Source organism: Scomber japonicus, chromosome 18 (genome assembly GCF_027409825.1).
Source record: "Scomber japonicus isolate fScoJap1 chromosome 18, fScoJap1.pri, whole genome shotgun sequence".
In the NCBI taxonomy this organism is placed as follows: Eukaryota; Metazoa; Chordata; class Actinopteri; order Scombriformes; family Scombridae; genus Scomber; species Scomber japonicus.
In genome coordinates, this window is record NC_070595.1 from 12979519 (window position 1) to 13001275 (window position 21757).

The 21757-nt window shown below is 41.9% G+C and overlaps 2 protein-coding genes across 4 annotated transcripts; both read right to left on the reverse strand.

Annotated features, from left to right (window-relative positions):
- Nucleotides 1-443: 443 nt before the first annotated feature.
- cdr2l (cerebellar degeneration-related protein 2-like) lies at nt 444-5350 on the reverse strand. 2 transcript variants are annotated; one of them, XM_053337914.1, is made up of 6 exons: nt 5272-5350; nt 2682-2794; nt 2444-2592; nt 1678-1842; nt 664-1408; nt 444-624 (listed from the first exon to the last, which is right to left on the reverse strand). In XM_053337914.1, exons 1-6 carry the CDS (start codon nt 5348-5350, stop codon nt 469-471), a joined length of 1407 nt encoding a protein of 468 aa, XP_053193889.1. In that variant the 3' UTR covers nt 444-468. The 2 variants fall into 2 exon arrangements, with proteins under 2 accessions (XP_053193889.1, XP_053193888.1); XM_053337913.1 differs by having other exon boundaries at nt 444-1408.
- A 1355-nt stretch (nt 5351-6705) lies between these two features.
- On the reverse strand, nt 6706-20774 carry recql5 (RecQ helicase-like 5). 2 transcript variants are annotated; one of them, XM_053337912.1, is made up of 19 exons: nt 20636-20774; nt 20309-20430; nt 19697-20218; nt 18448-18544; nt 18101-18212; nt 17852-18014; nt 17687-17769; nt 12219-12437; nt 12008-12104; nt 10410-10446; nt 10262-10320; nt 9648-9718; nt 9447-9540; nt 9183-9353; nt 8512-9077; nt 8378-8423; nt 8083-8301; nt 7917-7989; nt 6706-7809 (listed from the first exon to the last, which is right to left on the reverse strand). In XM_053337912.1, the coding sequence occupies exons 1-19, from the start codon at nt 20730-20732 to the stop codon at nt 7685-7687; spliced, it is 2973 nt and encodes a 990-aa protein (XP_053193887.1). In that variant the 5' UTR covers nt 20733-20774; the 3' UTR covers nt 6706-7684. The 2 variants fall into 2 exon arrangements, with proteins under 2 accessions (XP_053193887.1, XP_053193886.1); XM_053337911.1 differs by having other exon boundaries at nt 10410-10449.
- Between the last annotated feature and the right edge of the window lie 983 nt (nt 20775-21757).

Here is a 21757-nt window from a genome sequence, read left to right on the forward strand (position 1 = left end):
TAGCAAATTGTTTAATAGATACATGCTACAAATGTCATTTAGTAATTAGTTTTAGAGTGCAACAGCGCTTTTTTCATTTTATATTAATTACTTTGCTTTAATCAGTTTTCTATAAATAAAAAAATGGCAATAGTAGTAAATCCTTTCTGCATCAGAACATCTCAACAACATATATACGTCACATACTAGATTGTCCAAAGACAGAAACAAGACCTTTCGTTCTTAGTATTTGTCAGAAAAGGCATCTCATTCACACAGTTACTCACCACACTATCAATCTTTCAGCCCTGTAGTGAAATATAACATTTGGCAGCTTCAAATGAATCACTCAACTGCAGTAAGTCATGAGTGACTAAACGTTAAACCAGAAGCCTTCAGAACAGAGAGGTAAATTAAGAAAAAAGAAAGAGTCAGAGTCTTTTGTGACTCTTTTTCAGTGCATGTAGTTATCAGTAGCTGTTATGAGGTTTATTTATTGGACTTCCTGCTCTTGGAGGAGTTCATGTCGCTCTTGGTCTTCTGCAAGCGGGAGAAGATCTCTTTGAACAGCGCCTTGTACTCTGGCGTGTTCTGGCTGAGCCGTTTGTCCACCTGCTCCACCTGCCTGCTGATCCCCTCCAGGGCCTCCGGAGTGGAGGGAGTTTGAGGCGGTGTGGGAGGAGCGGCGGCGACCGGGCCCGATGTCGAAGGCCCTGCGCAGATCATGCTGTACTCCTTCATGGAGGGGTCCCTGGAGACGGGCCGTGAAGTCTGCACCCCGGCATGGCACAGGCTCTCCTCATGACGCCGGCACTTCCCCAGCAGCTCCTCGTACTTCTCCAGCAAGGCGTGGTACTGCTCATCCACCTCCCTCAGGATGGACATGCCACGTTTACGCACGCCATTGGCATGGAGGGCGTAAGTACCCTGACGCCTGCCTGAGGCGTCACGGGCAGAGATGGCGTTAAGAGCTGTGTCACTGCAGCTTTTCCTCACTGGGCCTCCCTGCTGCCCTGAACCTCCCACCTCCCCAGAACCTCCATCGCCTCCACCCTCCTGCCCAGCACCTTCATCTGGGGTGTCCATCTCAGGGCCATTGCTGAGCAGCGTCTCCAGTCCGTCTTCGATTCCACCAATCAGACACACCCTGGACTTCCTCAGCTGCTGCATCTCGTGGAGCTCGGCTTCAAGCTCCTGAACCCTCAGCTGGCAGCCCTCCGCTCCTAAGAGACGCTGTTCCAGACGCTCAAACTCCTGGAGCACAGCCGCACACTCCCGCTCAGCGCCCTCCCTCTGGGATCGCTCTGCGGCCATGGCCGTGCGCAGGGACGTGACGATGTTCTTCAGGCGCTCGTTCTCCTCATCCATCGGCTGTCTCTCGGCCAGGTCCACGCTGCCTGGGTTGGCCAGCAGGAAACCATCCTCATACCTGAAAAAACATTTAAGTTACAGCAATAAGGTAGCTGGATTTCAGGCAGATTTTAATAAATACAACCAATCATCCAATATGGGCATTCATTCTAGGTGTAAACTCCATATAAAGCCATGAGATGATACCAATGACTTCAGTCCAACTAGAGTTAGCAATGTACTAATCTATATCAACACAATACCATGACAACAGAACATCAGATCTGTGTGTTTATGTGCTTTGAGGGTGACTTTCCCTCCACTAATAAACTCCTGACAGTCAGTGACCTTGGTGCAGTGCAGAGCTCTTTGAGGCAGGGGAAAGAGTGGACGGTCTTGCGTCTTTCCTTCTTTTCCCGGCGGACCCTCAGCTCCTCCAGAGTTCGCAGCTCCTCCACTCGAGTGGTCAGACTGTCCACCTGACTGTGTAAGGTCTCCATGGTGCCTGTTAGCCTGTGCAAACACACACAAATATTTGTTCAGTGCCTGCTATGTCATCAGCAAGGTGATTATTGCTCTATTTCCTCAGCATACCAATCTCCTCAAACTACACTGAGTCATTGTTAACGACTAAAGAACTAGACTGAGCATATTGAGACAAAACAAAAGACGCCTTTGAGAACTATTCTTAGCCTCATTCGTAACGGACGTCGATCCATGATTAAGATTATGACATTTCTGAACAAGTGTTACAAGTTTTTTAAAGCTGGCTCAGGTGGTAGTGGTTGCCTATCAACATGTACACTTTTAAAACATATCAAGCCACATCTTTGTACTGGGTGACATGTTCCTTTATTGCCATAGACATTTCACTGTTTGTTTTTAACGTAAAAACTCACTTGAGCACCAAATGTGTATTACTCCGCCGCTGAGGATGAAAATAGTCCCTCAACAAACAAACCATTTACTGCCCAGCTGTTTTAAGAACTCTAGGTTTTTTTATATGAGAGTCACAAACAGTATTGAGGTTAGTTAATTTAAAACTAAAACAGAACATCCAGCCTGATACTTGATAGCGATGATAGCGATAAGGCTAACATCAACTGTGGATCACCTGTCGATTTTCTGCTGTGAGGCCTTGCTCTCCAGCACTAGCTTCTCATTGGTGATCTCCAACTCTCTGGCAGTCACATCCAGCTGCTCATACACCTTTGCGTGCTGTTCGTTCATCTCCCTCAACATTTCCAGCTGCTTGGACAGGTACTGAAAGGGACAGAAAGTTCCAAGTTTGAACATTCCTTGTATTAAATTAACTTTTTAATGCACATGCGCAAAGCGGGAGACATGCATACCTCTATCTCTTGCACTTGCTCCTCATTGTTGATGTACATCTGTTGAAGGGAGTCCTCTAGCTCTTTGTTGCGTTCCAGCAGAGTTTTGCCGAGTTCCGCCGCCAAGTGCAGGTCTGATGGGAGCCAAGAAAGAAAGACAAAAGGTAAACAGCATAAAAGTGGTGATGTTACTGAGAAGGATCTAGACAAGTGTTTTTGAAAGCAGCACTCACTCACACAGACATCATGTCGGCCAGAAATGACTTGAAGACTAAACCTTGTCATTTCAAATTAACATAGGATCTTGCACTTCATTCAAATTGAAAGCTTTTGAAACCAAGACAAGAGAGAACACAAAGACACAACAAGCCTCATAGAAGAGCTGCAAGTGCAAGTCTCTACCAATGAGAACAACATGAAACTGCAGTGCATTCAGTCTGCTTTATCAGTCATAGTGATACAAACCTGGAGCCATCTGACAGCACCAGACTCCCTTCTCACAGTTCCTGTTATTTCACAACACAGCTTGAGGAGCACATTATTCATCTCCTCTAGTGACAAAAAAAAACAAAAACACGTAGCTGGACTGGGTAGGAGGGGGGGGGGGGGGGGGGGATCCTGCTGGCCTTGCATACTTAGAGCCCATAACAACACAACGCAGGAGGAGTGGAAGAAACAGGGAGCCACTTGACATCCATTATTGTACATGAATGCAGCGTTTTATCAGCACAGAGTATAAACAGGAACACACACATCATCTGAGCTGTACTGTAAAGCATGATTTACTGTTAGGACATTTTTATGGTTTCCATGAACTGAACAGCACAGGAATCCCCCCTTCTTAAAATCTAACTCATGTAGTTGGCCCCTGTTGCTACATTTGCCTCTAATGCTGCAGAGAGAGGCTGCAATTTCCTGTTTCAACAATGCAATACTGATAACAGGACGATGGCCTGAGCTGCTGAGTGATAGTGAGGCGAGTGAGAGCGTGTGTGAGGCACAGCGAGCTTTCACCCTTCATTCACAGTTCCTGCTCCTCGGGGCTTTACACATGCAGATAGTCTTAGTTATGTAATTTCAGAATTGTGAGCGAGGATGAGACGAGCAAGAGGCTGCGACACCTAAAAAAAAAAACACAGAAGTACTGCAACTGCACTGATGAGCCTGATTAGAAACACTGCAGCTATGCCAGTTGTGTACATTTGCTCACGTGTTTCTGCTGCATCTCTTGTGATGCTCTCTGATGTGTGAATCTCATGCCATCTGCCCGGATGCACTTCATAATGTTTGTCAGATCATAAGGAACACAGGGGTCACCAAATAGCAGATCAGGATGAAGTTGCGTAACAGCATCCTTCATTTCTGGGGCAAAATCATGAGACTACGAGCGCATATCGCAGGATGACGTTTGTTTGGAGCTGCGAGAACGCTGACGGCAATTATGCCTCCATTCTGACCCCAAAGCCTGGAATCTCTGATCCTGACTGAAGGAGGTCTCATCTGGGGCTCCCTAATCAGATCAACCCAGGGGCTTAATGGCTTCTAGTCCAATGCTGAATAACTCTTAGATGAAATACAACACACATAAATACTGTACACATACACACACACACACACAGTAAAATCCACCTGCCTCTCTCCACTCGGACTATGCCCTGTGTTATGATGAGACATAAAGCTGCTTTGGCTCTCTGGGTCAGCAGGTAATCAGGAGATGGGGTGATGCTGAGGCCGGTGTTGCACAGAGACACACTCAGCATTACTATGAGATGCACTGGTCAGTTAGAGTGCATCCATTTAAGTCATTAAAACATAAACTGCATCACATGTTCGGCAAACTCAACAGCTCTAATAGATTTTCTATGCCTTTTGCTTTTCGTGTTCATTCAAAGGGAGAGGCCCAGACTGCTGGCCTGCGTTCACAAAATCAATCACTGCCCATTTTCTGCTTTAACCAATTAAAGCTGGACATGGAGGCTGAGATCCTGGCTCATGTTGACTCCTTTCTTTGTCCAAAAACTATCTCAAAAATCCAGGAAATGTAGGATTCCTCCATGAATGGCCTGTTTGTTTTGTCTCATGACAGATACATTATGTCATCACCTCCCTATAGATGATCAGTGCGTTTATTCAGACGTCAGTCAGTGCCTAACCTCAGCAGAGTGAATACAGAGTGCTTGATGATTTTTTTTTGTTTTTTTTAAATGAGAGAAACCACAAAAAGACTCATTATAAACAGTGGTGCAAAGGAAGGAGATGAAACAGAGGCAGCATCCAGTCAGTCAGTCAGCGAGGCTATTCTGGGAAACACCACTGACAAGATCAAAATAATTGGCAGAAGAGGAGATCAGAGATGAAGGGCTTGCAGCTACAGTGGATAAATGCACAGTGCTGTCACAGTGTGTGCACCCGAGCATGAAATGTTTTACAATGGATGCAACCTTCTCCTTCCATTCCCTTCACATTCCACCTCCCCCTCCTCCTCCGTCCTGCATCCACCTATTTATCCCAAAAATCCAAGCCAGGCACTCAGTGACAGACAGGAGCTTAAGCATTGTTACATCGTATGATCCCTCCTCATGAACCATAAGCGACAGAAATGATGGCTCACCTTGCTCCAGGTCGCGCTGGTCGTACCATGGCTCCTCTTCCTCCGTGACAAACTCCTCCATCCTTCCTGCTCGGAGCATCGATGCTGCTCAACTTCTTCACCGGCGACGTGATTTGCTAATTCACCGATAGCTCGGCCGGAAGTGACAACAAACAACAACGGCGCTGCCTCCCCAAGTGTGTAACCCTTTGAGGAAAAATCACTTGAAGAGGAAATCTCAGCTGCGCACCTGTCTGTCTGAAGCATTCACAGATATGAAGTAAAAGCAGGTCTGAGCGTGCAGACCTGAAGATCTGCTGCTGTGGAGGGGCTCATGATGAATATGAGCTGCCTGACAACCCATCTGTTTCTTCTGTTTGTCTCACAAGTCTTTGATGTGCAGCAGGGCCTGGGTCCTGCTGCGTTCAAGTGCCGTCGGAAAAAGCGACGTGCGCCGCACTTAAGACGCTGGGTGGGGTTATGTGTATAATGTGAAGGGCTACTGTTGACGATTATTTTTCATTGCAGATTATTTCGTTAATTAATAGATTTGTCATTTCGTCTATAAAACATCAGAACATGTTGAAAAATGTCAGCCAGCGTTTTCCCAAAGCCCAAGATACAACCTAAATAAACCCGAGGTGTAAGGAAACTAGAAAATATTCATGTCAGAGGCTGGATCAAGATAATTTAGGCGTTTATTTGTTATAAATAAACACATAAAAAAACACACAACTAATTATAAGGTGAAAATAGTTAGACTATAAGGGTTTTGCTTTTTCAAATGTTCTGTCCATCCATTAATTGTTGCAGCTCTAATCATGTCAGTGTCATATTCTTGTAATGCCTATTTCAGAAAATATTTTCTTTAAATATCATAACCCTGTACACAAATTAAATTTGGAGCTTTCCCGGTCCCTGGTGGCTCAGGGTCAGGGTAGAGCCTGCTCAATGCAGCCTTGGTCCAAGTAAATTACAGCATGGAAAGCCCCCAACAAAATCAAAATATTTATTTTAGGCAAGTTAGGCTCTCAGTCAATTAAACCTCTCAAGACTGTTTCAGTCTTGGTAGCCTTTTTTGAAAATAACTTTTGAGCTATTAAGGTTTTAGCACATTCAGCATAGTCCTTACCGTTTTTTAAACCTAAGACGGCGACCTGTTAAACAGTTTCAGGTAACACCAGACACTATGTCCACGTGATAGTCCAAAAGTACAATTTTAATCATGGTCTAATAGTAAAACAATCCAAATATGGAAGTTACAAGGAGTACCTGAAGGCAGCACCACTGGAGGTGACGTCATCATGTATTTGACAGTGCCCCTGGCACCAACGTCTCCTCCCTTCCCCCCTCATACAACCCCCCCTCAATCTTTAATAGGTTTAACTGTCCAGTTGAAGACATTAGCATTCATTAATTAACACACAATAAGAGACGTCCCACACTATGTTGGGTCTGTTCCTATTCAGCATAGACTTTATTGTAAACTTTTAAGAGCAAAGAGAAGACTATAGCTGTTCAGACTCTCTACACAGTAGGGCCTCTGTGTCCATCAATGCTTCAAGTACTCTTTGGGTTTCCTCTGACCGCGGAGACCTCTCACAGTCCCAACAGGCACGATAACTCAGAAACATTTCCCACATTGGAAACCATGTCGCTATAAAAAGAAAAACACCCACACAAGTTCTCCCATTGCTAAGGCTACGAGACAAACAAATATTTTTTAAAAACAAAGTCAGTTAGTCTTTAAAGAAAAGAAAAACACATTCAGAGAGTTTTACACCATACAGTATTGACCAGTTATGTCCACTTACTTTGTTCAAAGACAAATGTAGCAGCAATACAAAGATCTGTTGGCCCCCAGAAACACAGAATCATCTGGTTTATGTCAAACATTAAAGTGTTTGTGTTTGTTTTACCCCCATTTACTTCAAATTATGTATTCTTCACACTACTGTTTTTTTATTTCAAAGCACCCTTTGGCCTCCATACAGTTCAGTTTAGTGTGAAAATATAGATTTGAAACAGATTTTACTGCAGGTCTCTGTGCAGATTGACATAAAAAAAAAAAGTGACGCACCACACTACTTCCACACTGTTGTCAAATTAATTAATCACCTCTTACTGCCTGTAAGGTATTAAAACAACCACAATTTACACAATTTGTAGTAAATGGGTTGAAAATAGAGGAAACGAGGTGCTACCTCTGCTCTCTCGGGCTGTAACACGTTTTATTGCTTGATTATTGAGTTAAGCTACTGGAGCAGCAACGAGCCTGAAGAAAGCAGAACTCTAGCAGCAAAAATCAACCGTAAACCTTGTGAGCAGGCGTCTGCGGGGGGGGGGAAGGCTGAGATCACTGGAACGGGAGAAGCTTAGGCACTGACAAAGAGGAAGGATTTAAACAATGAGAATGTCTGTGTTTCCCCTCCCATCATTCCTTGGTCTCTGTGGTTTTACAGCTGTGAGGTCTTTTAAGGTGCTTCCAGTCTGCCTCGCACTCGCAGCGTTTGACTTTGCTGAAGAACTTCTTGATGAGAGCTTTGGCTTCGGCTTTGACTGTGGACACAAAGACATGTATGTGTGTGTGTGTGTGTTAGGAAGCAGTTGGTGGATTTCAGTGGTGCACAATTTAGGGCATTTGCAATTATTCATGCTCCGATTACCTTGGCCTTTTCCCCGACTCCTCCCCTCTGCAAGAAGGTGAGACAGGTAGCGAGCAAAGGACTTAAACAGCTCCTAAAACCACAAAAAAAACAAAAAAACAACTGAGGAAGAGTTTTATTTCCACTTTTCCATCAAACATGAAATCATAGCCTCCCTCTCTCTCACCTTGGTGGCGAACTTTCCCTGAGTGTAAAAAGGGTCCAGGCAGCGGACCACGATATCAGCAGCTTCCTTTAGCGTCACGGCCTTCGGTGGCTCGTTCAACGGTTGCACGGCCCTCTCCTGCACGTTGGGGTTAAAGGTCACTCTTCTGATGCTCCCGTCTGTGGGCCGGCTGCGCTTCGCTGGAGGAGACTCCTTATTGGTTTTCATATCATCTGTCAGCTGGACACATAGGTACTGTCATCACTCACTGAGCAGGAAATACATCTTAAAACCTGACAAGGCAACGGACACCTACCCCTTTTATTATAGGTGGTTTTACTTCTTCCTCTGTGGTGTTTTGTCTGTGTGAAAGATAAAAATGTTATGATAGAAAAGAGGAGACTTTCTAACAAAGCTGTCCTAAAATACTGTACTGTGTGTGTATCTTACTCTGTGGGTGACGTTACATCCTCTTTGCATTCGTCTTCTGTCATCTCTGATTTAAAGGCTTGCTCCTCTTCATCAGTGAGCATAAATACTACCTCACTTTCAGTTTCTGCTGGTGTGGCTGACTCCACAGGACTGCTCTCTAGAGCTTCCACAGAGTGTAGTGTAATGTCTTCCTGCGGTGCCACAGATAAAGTAGCATTGAGTCCCTTCGGCGTCTCCTCCTCCTGGCTTTTCTCTGTCGTTTGTTTCTTCGCGAAATACTGTGAAATGTTGCGGGAAGTCTTCGCTGCTTCCGCCAGCTTCTGCTGCTTCTTGCTCAGGGCTCTGCCTCCCTTCGTCGGGCTGTTCAGGTTGGCGGCAGCGGCATTCGCTATGGCTCTGATGGATGACGTCACGGTTGAAGATGTGTCCGCGTTTGCCTCTTTTCTCCCATCTGCCCCCGATTCTCGAGGGCTTTCTGAGCTATCGTTGTAAAACCCACCACTTTCTGTCTTCATCAACTCCTTGGCAGTCTGGAAGGGGTTGGATGAGCCCCTCAGGCCTGCTCCAACTCTTTTACGCTTCAGCTGGAGGAATAATGGAAAAAAAAGAAGACGTTTATATCTGAACTACAGTCTGCAGCAAGAATTGCTTGTGAACTTGGTGAAAGAGAGTAGTAGAGTAATACTTACTGAGTAGATCTCAGATGCAGATGTGAACCCTTGCAGCTCCTCAGAAAAGGAGGATGAGGAGGAAGCTTCTTCGTTGTGTTTTGATGTGATTTCTCCGGTCTCACTGCAGCTGCTGTTGCTGGTGGTCTTCTCTTTTTCTCCTCTTTTTTCTTCTGCTTTCAGCTCTGCTACCTTTAAAACAAGACATGAGTTCAGCCTTGTATCTTCCGGATCTTATTGTAAAATATCAGCAGCACAGCGACAGACAGAACATTCGGTAGTTACTTTCTTTAGGACGGCAGCTTTGTACAAGTTGGAGGACTTGCTGTTCTTGAAAACCTCATGTTCCATATCCAGAGCTAAAGATAAAGTGTCACAGCTGAGAGATGGAGTAGAGACAGAGAACAATGTGAGGAAGGTTAATTACAGTTCTGCTGTAAAATAATAAAGTATAAACATTATGTGTGTGTGTGTCTGTGTAATTACTTGAATGAGTTGTCTGCCCCCTGGTGGCCATGTAGTACCTCCTGCAACAGGCTCAGGCAGTGCTCTCTGGCCTGGAATATAATGTAAAGCTAATTTATAAATCAAAGTTTAACAAACAATAATAATTACAATAAAAATGGTCAAGTGTTAGAACAAATTCAAAGTATTTATAACTGAAGAATTTTTTTATTTTTTTTAAAGAGAGAGACATCATTTAAGACAGTGAATGTTTGCAGGATTTAAAACACTGAAGCTAAATCATGTCAAACACCAGAATTTTGTCTTCACATGGGCTCCATAGCTGAGCTGAACATACTGAATATTCAGCTTGTAATGTCCTCTTGGCTCAAAGTTTCAACTGTACAGAATATTCTCACATGTAATGCTATTCCAATAATCTCCAGTATCAGTGTTATATTTTCATTTAGTATTTTTTCCCCATCTCAGGTGCTGCAAATAAACCAATTTTCACATTTATGGCTTTGTTTAGCTTGAGACATCACCGTCTCCCTTCACATCTCATAACATATGAATCACTGTAATTCCTGGAGAAGTGTTAATTAATGCAGCAGCTATGAGGAATGTGTTTGCAATGTCTGAGTGATGTGTTATACCTTAACTGTGAGCCTGGGTATCCTCTGGCTGTTGGCGTCTATGAGTGGGCAGTCATCATCTATACAGCAGGACACACCAGCTATATTTTAGAGCCTAGCTAGTCATCCATAATAATAACATTTTATATTATTCTTCTACTAATGTTACCTGGGGGAGTGAAGTCTTCCATCTGACCCGCAGTTGCCTGCTGAAACATGAGACAGAAAACCTAGTTAAATCACTGCAGCCTTATCACACACATCCAGCCTGAACCCCACACACTGACAAATGTACACATTTAAAGTGATAACCCAAATCTTTAAATTCCAAACTTTGTGGTTTCCTTATTTTAAAAAAAGGAGACCAGCGGCTGTGTTAAGGTTGAATTCAATCAGTTACAATGAGCTCCAGCAGCACAAAAAACACACAAACAAGAACAAATAAATAAATAAATAAATAAATAAATAATGTCTGTAGAAGCTTTTCAAACCTCTTAGCCAGAATAATCTACCTCTAGTCCAGTTCTACTTTATTCTGAACATGGCTATAAAACACTCATCTTTCAAGCCTTGAAGGGGTGAGTTTTTAAATATTTTGAATGTAGCATCACTTCAACCTTCTTTTAATTATTATTATATTAATATTGTTGAGATTTAAATGAAGTTCTTAATGAATGGGGGACTCGATCCTTAATCAATATATTCTTCCTTCATGTGTGCCCAACATGCATACTTACAATTAAAAAGGTAGTTCATCGTATCCACATATCTAAAACCAAATTAGCTCAAATGTACCCTGATGTTGACCTTAAATGTGAGAAATGTAAAATATGCAGCACCTGCCTCACTCCTTCACATGAACTGAACATGTCCCTTTTTGGTTAAGTTTTGGACATCAGTCTTTGAAACCATTTCAGAAAACCCTTCACTGCCCTTTTTAGCATTGCTCCAGATTTAGATTTGCCTAAAGCAAAACTGAACGCATTAGCTTTCACGTCATTACTGGCTCGACGAGCTACAGTATCTTACTTAAGTGGAAGGATTCTGCTCCTCCTTTCCACTCACACTGGATTAAAGACAGTGTTGTGTTTGAATCTGGAAAAAAGTCATTATACTATCCAAGGAACAGAGATTTTACAAAGTGTGACGCCCCTTCTCGACACTCTTTATGAAACCCAGTACAGAAGTTTCAAAGTAGAGCCCCCCCCCCCCCCCCCCCTTTCCCTTTTTTTCTCCCCTTATTTTTTTAAATTATCTTCCATCTTTACTTTTTCTTGATGTATTCTTCTGTAATTGTCATTGTATTCACTCACTGTTGATGTCAGTAATTTAATTATAGTGATCTATTATGTATAATATATCTTCTGTGCTCAGCTGTGTGACTGTTGTATTGAGACACAGGTGAGAGAAAAACAGAAATCCTTCCTCTGTAGTGACTGTTCTATTCACCATTGACAATCAATAAGAAGACCTTTGAATGACTGTCATCATTTATTTGTTGTTAATATTCTGTTTCTACTAGTTTAAAATCAGAACATTCCTGCTTTTATTGAAGAGTTTGGATAAGCAAATGAATCCTTTCACTTCAGCATTCTGCCAGTTCCATTGAACATGTGGAAGCGATTTACCCCAAACCTCACTTACAGGGCCCCAACAGGCCCTGCCTTCCTGCTGCTAGCAGCTGCCTGACAGATGTACAGAGACACAACACAAACACAGGAGAATAAACACATTTCTTAAAAGAGTTTGTGTGCAATAAAGATTCACCTTTCGCATGTTCATCTGCTTCTTGAAGAGGGCAGAAAACTCCTTTTTCCTTGTTGTGGAATCATCTTCATTACTGTCATCGTTCTCTTCATCAAATCTATAAGGTGTGATGACAGCGTTCATTTAGAGAGTGTAACTGATGCTCTGAAGCAATACTGAATCAGTGTATCCAAGTCAAACGTTTCAAACAACATCACAAAGGTCATCCCACCTCTCGAAGCCATAGCCCTTCTTTCCTCCTTCATAAAGCCCTGGCTGGAAACCAAATGGCCCCGAAGGCCCTTTGCTCTGAGCTTCAGTCTTGGTGCTGAGGGCAGCAGCCCTCTCTAACTGTGCTCGTACAATTTTAGGGGTACGACAGTAGTCACAGGCACCGGCACAGTTTGGCGTCTTGTCCCCAAAAAACTTGGAGATGGTGGCATGGCGACAGCTGATAGGAAGATATGAGAAGAGAGTTTATTATAAACTGTACAGATATAAAGTCATTACTTTAAAGAAGGTCAAACATGATGATGTAAGTATCACTCAAGCATACATAAAGTGTGGTTCGGATACACAGTCCAGTGCATTATTGATCTATTAGCTATTGTGTAACCATCACACACTGCCTGGATCAATACATTTGTTATAAAATAAGTCAAACAGGGATTGCTTGTCACATGAAATAAAAACATTTCTCTAAGATTTACAAGACACAGAGCTGTGTGGGCTTTACTGACATCAATAATGCATTGGAGCAAACTAAATCTTGATTTTCAGTCTTATTTTCCTGTGATTTCAGAGTTTTTGGAAACTCAACTCTATTTAATTTCTAACAGGAGCTCCTGCATGTTATGCTTCTGTTTATAGTCCCTGTTTTAGTTATGATTGTTGCCATTCTGTTTCTAAAAAGGGCCTCACACTTCACCATTAGATCCAGTATTATGTAACAGCCTATAGTCACACCACACACACCCCTCCACCACACACATACACGCACAAACAAACACACACACACACAGCGTATTTTGGAAACAGCCCATTAGACAAGCCTCTTCAACAACATACTAACTACCGCCACCGCCATTAAAGAGAAAGCAGTTTCACTAAAGGAGGTGGAGAAAGACAGAGAGGCACACAAAGACTCTGTGAGGCAACAGTCACTCCCAGAGAGAGGAAGCAGCCTTGGGAGGTTTCACAAACTGAAGTAGATGGCACAGGGGATAACTTGTATGCCACTACTGAAAAAAAAACGCCAAAAAGAAGAGAACAACAAACCGAAAGAGTGCACTAAAGGTAAGAGAAGATAAAAAGGCTCAAAGGAAGGGAAGCTTAAGATGATCATAAAAGCAGAAAGAAAAGCAGTGAATGAGATTTCTATGGGCTGAAATATGTGCCACCAGAAACTGAATCTGAATTGTATCATTTGAATTTGTATTGTTCAATTTGAATCATTGCATTGAAAAACTGGATCTGAATTGTATCATTTGAAATTGAATGCATTAGTTTAGAACTGAACATTCAGTTCTGACAATTCAAATTCAGTTCTCACAATTCAATTTCAATTTTCTGTGACAAACTGGTAGTTAAGGCAGAGCAATCAGCACCTTCGCTGGGACTCCCAGCCTCATCCATGGTCAAGTTGGTCTATGGGTCAAGCCGGTCTATGGGTCAAGTAGTTCTTCCTCCGGGAGGTGGCAACAAATGACCACTGTGTTATGTGCTCAAAAACGAAGGTGCTGATTTGCCGAATAGGCGTCCTGTATATATCTGCGCTCGATTGCTCTGCCTTAACTACCCGTTTGTCACAGAAAATTGAAATTGAATTGTGAGAACTGAATTTGAATTGTCAGAACTGAATGTTCAGTTCCAAACTAATACATTCAATTTCAAATGATACAATTCAGATCCAGTTTTTCAATGCAATGATTCAAATTGAACAATACAAATTCAAATGATGTGATTCAGATTCAGTTTCTGGTGGTACATATTTCAGCCCATAGATTTCTTTTTTTTTTTTTTCCATCTTACTTTTCATCCAGTCCACATCCTGCCTATCATCTGCACCTGAGGAGTTATCCTTCCTAACCCTAATCTCAACCTGACTGCTAATCTCAGGCAGCATCTGAGGACTTCTCCACTGGATTACATGCTGCGGATTCCAACGTCAACAGCTCGCACCCAAACGTAAAGACGCTCAAGCAGGTAACTCCTTCAGGGGGAAGAGACGACATGCTCATCACAGTCTCCTCCTCATCAACTGGTCTGCTCACTTCTGTACTGTAATTTCTCACAGTCAGTCCGGGCTTGGCTGAGTGTGTGAAAACAACAAGGACTCTCACAGGTAAGTGCCTTCCAGTGTGAGTGTGAATTTGAGTGAGAGACAAAGCTACAGAGAAATACTCAGGGCTGGGAGGAATGTGAAGAATGCTTCTAAAAAAAATATAGTCAGTAGGTAGGTGCGAACACACATTGGAAACTTTAACTAACCTGTTTTCAAATAAGAAAGAGAGGCAACTCTGTAGTTTTACTCAACTCAGAGTGTAAGAAGTCTCTCGCTCTTTGTACATTAGCAGCACAAGATTATGTTCAGTGTTGAAACTAATACAGATCAGACTCCTATAGCCATTTCTGCCCCCCTAAAAACTGACTTTCATATATTTGTGTGGGATTTCAATTAATACAGAGTAAAAATCTAGTCAAACATGTATGCAAACATGGTCTAAAATTAACACACACCAAGCGATGACTGTTTCACTGAATAGTCAGGGTCGTCTGCCAAACAGCTAGAAACTTTCCAAGGTGATGACAGCCTCGGGTTCAAGTGTTATAATGCACTTCAAATTTCAAGATACATTTAAAAAGTACTCTTTCGTATTAAGTCTTCAACAATTGTGATGAATGACAAACTTCATTGATTGTCTAACTTAGTTGAATATTTGTAAAAGTTTGTATATAACACACAAATGCCAATACAATCTAACACAACAGCCGTGCAATAAACCCAACTTTCATGATCATCATAATGTTGATTGTGTTGAAACCGTTTTAATGGAGGTGCTGATTCAGCTTTATGGTCATTTTGTTTACCAGGCCTCTGTCAGTAAGCAAATAAGTTACCGGACATGTAAAATCAACACAGAGTGGTGACAATAAATGTGTAATACAACACAGAGCAATAGCAAATGTGTATTTCCTGGACAAATGAACATAAAAAGCTTAATGGAGAAATTAGCTTATTCACTTTTTTACCAAGTGCTAGCTACATGAGACATGATCATATGAGACAGGCTAATTATGTCACTAGCTAACAGCAGCACTTCCTAACATTATATATATATATATATCCTGAAATGTAAATATGACAATTCACTGTTTAACAGGGGTTGTGTGTGGGACTACTTCTTGGCTCTTCAGGTTGCCGGGCAACCAGCGGAGACTCCTGGAAGTCACTGTTCCCAGCCAACAAATAGTCCCACACATTAATCTCCTGTTAAACAGTGAATTGCTGTTTTGTTTTCTATCTTATTGAACATGAAAGGTAACACATGTTAATTAGTGAACTTTAAAAAGTTGTTGCTAATTGGAATTTGTTTTACTTTGGACCCCTGTTTCCAGTCTTTATGCTGAGCTAAGCTAACTGGCTGCTAGCTCTAAGTAGCTACATTCAAGATTAAAGATTTCTTTATTGTCATTTCTCAGTTTCTCCCAGACTAACAGGGCACATGCAGAATAAAGGATTTAAACAAACCTAACTACTAAGAATATAAAATTACAAAAAATATACTTGGCAAATTTATTAAGAAAGTTTAATAAAGTAAAGTAAATTATAGAATAAAAGCCTTGGAATAGCAGCAAAGGTAAACATAAGGTTGTGCAATGTTTCTAAAAATGTCAAACTATATCCTATTATACAGTGTTTGTATATATATTTTTTTTAATTAATTTAAAAAAGTTTGCCGTTTGCAGTGTTGTTGTATTGGATTATCCAATACAACAACACTGCAAACATAAGCCAACAAAGAGCTGAACCCACAGACTGTCACACCCAGTGCCAGTCACTGAGAACTACACTTGATACTCTGACACCACCCTTTAAAATGACAAATCACGTTAGAGGTTATACACATTGAACACAATGGAAGTAGAGCCTTGGTTTCAAGAGTTGAACTCAGAGATGGACCATGTTTTTTCTCTTTTGGTTCAAATGACTTACAGTAGATTAATTTGAGTATCGTCTCTCACCACTGTCACCCCCCTCCCAGACTCACTCCCAGAAACACACTTGGCTGGAAAAAAAAAACACTTGCTTTAGATCTCTTCACTCCCACACACTTTCTGCCTTCTCTCCCTATAATCATCTCACTTCCTCTCTTAAAATTTGGAAACTGCAGGCTAAAAAGCATCTAATCATGTGCACAGATTACGAGCAGAGAATTATCTTCTTGTGTCAACACACCAGCAATGTAATCTCACCCACTGACAAGTAACAGGAGTTATATCCTGGTGTGAAGGCACATAAATGAGACACTGTGTAAACCAAACTCAAGCATTACGTTTCAAAGCATCCTCCTCATTTCTGCTATGTAAGGATGGACACCCGAGACGAGGTGCTGAACCTCCTGAGCAAGATATGGGTCAAGCTGCTGGATCTCCCCAATGCCAACCCTATAGATCTGGGGGCTTTCTTCATCGTCTTAACCTTCATCTGTGAGTCTCTGTTCTCTATAATTCCAAATATTGTGTAGTCTGAGGCAATAATGATGATGTTTTTTGCTCTCCCACAGTGATTGTTGTGCTCATGACATCAGTGGCCTGCATGAACTGCTGCTGCTGCTGCTGTCGCAGGACCAAGATGAATGGAGCAAACATATTATGAGCAAATATGCTCCACACATCAGCAACGTCAAATCAGGCATCTCATCACAGGAGATATATGGTGCCAAATATCCTTGTTACACAAAAACATGAATTTTCAGTAGCTCTCTCAATCACTCCTGAAACTTTTACTGAGAGTCATGGTCATGTATTTGACAAAGAGACATTTATGTCCATCTCAACTAGCGATGAGGCCTCACACAGGGTGTGTCCAGTGGCACACAAGAGGTCCAACCCTTGAATAACAAAGCACCTGACAAACACACACAAGGATGTCCTTGACTAGCTGCCAAACACAGCAGCTGAAGCTTGCAGGCTTTTAGGAGAATCTACATTCCTTGGAGTATCCCTGCAACACAAACTCTGACCTGAGGAAAAGGCACAGCCAATCCCAAATGTCTTCAAATAAGCAGATAAATACATGGGAACATGAGCAATAAAAATGAGTTTTTCAAACCGCAGAGCAACAAGAGAGTGAAATATGAAGGGGAGTGAAAAATTGGCTCATTATCTTGTTTTTCTAAACATAATCTGTGTCATTCTTAAAGAATGAGATTTGGCAGTCAGAAGCTGCTTTCAAACCAGAAAGTGTCCCTTCATACACAAGGAAACATTAAAAGAGAGATCATGGCTGCCCTCTGCTGGACAGAAACTAAACTGAATCCTGATACATTTTTTAAACTAAGGAATAGCATAGACGTGGTTTACACTATGTGCAAATGGGTAAAGACATTGTTTTATTATGTGGTGGTTTGACTCTACACTTTGAGTTGTTTGCATTCAACGAAACTCATGTATGTTTGCAGTGATTCCTTCACTTACCCCTCTTGTTCACAGAATAACACCATGGCTTCAAAGTCTTTCATGGCTGTATTGTCCGACTCCTTTGCAGAACCGCGTTTTTCCTGTGGACCAAGATCAAGAGATGTTCAACTTTTTAAAACGGGGCAGAATGTTACATTTTGAAAGCTCTGGTGTTGTGCTGACCTGTTTGCGGGTGATCTCCTGGCGGATGAGGAAGTTAATTTGCTCTTTATCTCTGCGGGAGTAGTAGGTGCGACAGGAGGAGGGCTTCCCATCTCTCCCCGCTCGCCCAGACTCTTGGTAATAACTTGCCAAGGACTTAGCGAGGTTCCAGTGAGCTACAAACCTGCAGGATTGACATACAAACCAAAACTTAAAATTCTGTAGGAAATACAAAAGACCAAAACAAAAATCTCAGATGTCTCACACTACCTGACATTGGCCTTGTCTACTCCCATACCAAAGCTGATGGTGGCCACAATAACCAGCACTTTTCCCTGCATCCACTCATTCTGGACCTCTTCGCGATCTCGTGCCTTCAAACCTGTAAAAAAAAAAAAAAAAAAAAAAGTCTAGCCAAAATCCTCATGTTCCCAAATTTTATTATGTCTTATTGTGTAGATGTTCATTATTGTATTTTATACATATTTATGTTATTATGATCACCAGGACCTGAGTATGGTATTTTGTTCTCTCTCGTGTATCTACATGGCTGGAATGACAATAAAAATCCTTGATCCTTGAACTTTGCTACTTGAGGGAAAATAAAACAATCTTACCTGCATGATAAGCCTTCGACAAAACTCCGAGCTTGGTAAGCTGGTAAGCCACGGTTTCACAGGCATCCCTGGTCCGACAGTACACGATCCCACAACCCTGGTTCACAAATATCACATAGTTTAAGGAAACATGCGGAAATATATTTACCTATCAAAAGATTAATCAGTATTAGTTTACATTACAAGTAACGAAAATATCATGCTGCATGAAAAAGAAGCAGGTCCAGCTGCTCTGGACTTCAGTCTGACTGATACTGGATTTTTGAGGCTGATGACACAATCAATGTTTAAGGTTTTTAAATTTCAGATGACAAAAGTTATGACCCTGATATGAACCAAAAAGGACATTTTATGTTTTAAAAATACATTTATCAGCGCTCCCTGGTGAACAAACTATGTATCGTTGTTCCTAAATAATCCTAAACATATCATTCACATGTCTTTATCTGCAATTTAGAGCTGTAACAATTAGCTGCTTTAATTAATCAACAGTAAATTTACTGGAAAATAATCTGATAGATTTTTTTTGCCATTTATTAAGCATAAAAATCCAAACATAACATTATTGTAGGATTTTCTGCTTTTTGTGTTTCATATGATCACAAAATGACCAAAATCATTCATCTGAAGATGGCACCCTGGTCTCCACTAAATTTTGCTGGATGGTTTTCTTTATTTTTTATAGACAAAAGAATTTATCAATAAACTCATTTGCATGAGCATAATCATTAGTTAAAGCCCTTCTGTCATTTCTTATTGGTTATGAATTAACGCAGGTGAGGTGCCACTCTGGACACGACTATTTATAATAACCTGCAGCATGTGAGCTTATAAAGAAGCTTGCCTCAGACGGGCAGATGTTGGTGCAAATTGTAAACTGTATTATTCTCCAACAGTAACATGCCTTGCTTTAGGACATGTCACAACTGTATGAGCTGAATTTAAAGGAAATTCAAAGGCTGATGTTGTGACACCAGTATTGGCATGAAGATTTGTGTTAAAACTCCATTATGCTTAGACAAGAAAAAAACATGAAAGCATTTTGATATAGTGTGTCAGCTGGCCTGTAGGCAAACGTTTTGGGGATTTGAACAAAAGAGAACAAAGCCACAAAAATCATTGACTTGCACATATAATATGCTGAGCATCCTGTGGAGCAGTTTTAAGAGGCAGAAAACAAGCAAGTGGAGATCTATCATTTCAGGGAAAAGGAGCCATGCCAACATCTCACAGAGTCCAGTTTACCAACCTGTCCATCAGACGCGCTGTCCAGTCCCAGGGACTTCTTAACAAAGGCGTGGAGGTGGACATAGACGTTTGGCAGCAGCTCACTGAAGATCACATCATAGTACAAATTACTGCGGAAAACAGGTGTAGAGAAAGAAAGAGGCGAGCGCAGCTTCAGGGACTGAAGAACATCCTCATGAACTTTCTTAGGCGCCGTCGCTGTCAGTGCCAAGCAGGGGACACCCGGCATTCGAGCACGCAGCTCACCCAGTTTGAGGTAGTCCGGCCTAAAATCGTGGCCCCACTGGGAGACGCAATGAGCCTCGTCCACTGCCAGATAGGACAGCAGGTTGCGGGAGCACAGGCCTGTCAGGCAGGGCTGGAACGAAGGAGAGGCCACCATCTCTGGAGTGATGTAGAGGAGCTTCAACTTCGGGCTGCTGCTTTCTAAATCAGCCAGGATGAGACGGCGCTCACCTGCTGGCAGTTTGGAGTTGATGGAGCAGGCTGGGATGTCCAACTCCTTCAGGTGGTCCACTTGGTCCTGGGAAGAAACACACATAAAGGAGGTGTTTTTAACATCTCATGTCTATTTGAAGGGTTTTATATAGGAGCTGTACAATGAAACACTAACCTGAATGAGAGCGATCAGCGGGGATATAACCATGGTGATGCCCTCTGCCAGCATAGCAGGCAGCTGGTAACAGAGAGACTTCCCTGCTCCAGTGGGCATGCACACAAACACATCCCTGTCACCTGCAGCACAGGAAGACAACACCAGTCACCACCCTGCATCATATTACATTACTATCAACCTGTGAGAAACCATTCAAGTGTACTCATGTCTTAAGAGCGTCTCCTTGGAAGGTTCCTTGTTGCTTTTAGCCAGCTAGCAGCTCTGCTAATGAGCAAAGAGATTAACTATCACACAGCTGATAAATAAGACTGTCGACTGACTTACCTTTGACGACCGCCTTGACCACATCTTCCTGTATTTTAGATCTAAAGCTGTCGAACCCAAAGTGGGTTTTTAAAGCCTGTTTTAAAGTTGTTGTCATCGCCTGTCCGGCTGTCTATGGAGTGAACTCATTAAACCTCTGTGGCGCACGCTGATGACATCATCGCGGCCGCAATAATCTGAAACTGAAATCCACCGTTAAAAATAAACATGTTTTTAAGTTTATATGTTTATTTCATTTAGTTTTAAATCTGCAATATTATGTTAAAAAAAGAGAAGTGTTACATGTTGTTTGTATTTTGCAGCAGTGTGTTAGAGTTCTCTGATTGGTCCAGCTGACACGCCTTCCAACCAATCACAGCTGCAGGATATGTCCAAATTATGCTCCTCATACTTTAGTGTGATGAAATAAGTACTCACATATTTAAAATGAATGAAAGTAGTAATGCCAAAGTATAAACTCCTGCATAAAGTGGAGATGCTTTCAAAAATGATCCCATGAACATTTCTTACTTATCAGTTAACATCAGGCAATGTTCCAAATCAAATCCATATGTGATGTGATTTAAAACAACACCAGTACATTACACCTTCACACAGTGTTTGGTAATAGTTTGGTTGAAGTCACCACAGTTCTTATGCAGATTTGGTGTCTCAGCTGCTTCTGTCCCTTCACATAATCCCAGACTGACTCCATGATGTTTAGATTAGGGTTGTGTGGGGGAGGTACCATATGTTGCAGGAGTCCTTGTTCTTCTTGTTGGTGATGATCGTTCTTTATGACTGTGGCTATTATCTTATAAATACATTATAATGTTGTCACCTGTTTATTTATGCTGTATGTCTGTAATCTGTCCTCTATTCTGTACACACTACACTTATTGCATGTTTGTCCTTCCTGGAGGAAGAGCTCCCCTCCATCTGGCACAGTACTGTATATCAAAATAATCATTATAAGTCATTATGCAGATTGTCCCCTTTCAGAGTGTTAGAGGCTATAACTGATGCACCCCTTTTTAATATGCTTTATGTATTTGCTGGTAATGATTGACTTTGGGTTGTTTTCCATGAACAGCTGCCTCTTTTAGTTGTTTGATTGGAATATTTTAATATATGATGAGCAGT

Excerpts from the sequence above, each read along its gene's own strand:
- cdr2l (XM_053337913.1), bottom strand. The coding sequence starts at position 5,350 with ATGCTCCGAGCAGGAAGGATGGAGGAGTTTGTCACGGAGGAAGAGGAG. Across the intron at positions 1,843-2,443 it reads TCACAGCAGAAAATCGACAG|GCTAACAGGCACCATGGAGA; the intron begins GTGATCCACAGT and ends GTGTTTGCACAG. Across the intron at positions 1,409-1,677 it reads GAGCTCTGCACTGCACCAAG|GTATGAGGATGGTTTCCTGC; the intron begins GTCACTGACTGT and ends ATGTTTTTTCAG.
- recql5 (XM_053337911.1), bottom strand. The coding sequence starts at position 20,732 with ATGACAACAACTTTAAAACAGGCTTTAAAAACCCACTTTGGGTTCGAC. Across the intron at positions 12,438-17,686 it reads TTATTCTGTGAACAAGAGGG|CTGTCGCCATGCCACCATCT; the intron begins GTAAGTGAAGGA and ends TCTTCCTATCAG. Across the intron at positions 10,450-12,007 it reads AGCAGATGAACATGCGAAAG|CAGGCAACTGCGGGTCAGAT; the intron begins GTGAATCTTTAT and ends CTCATGTTTCAG.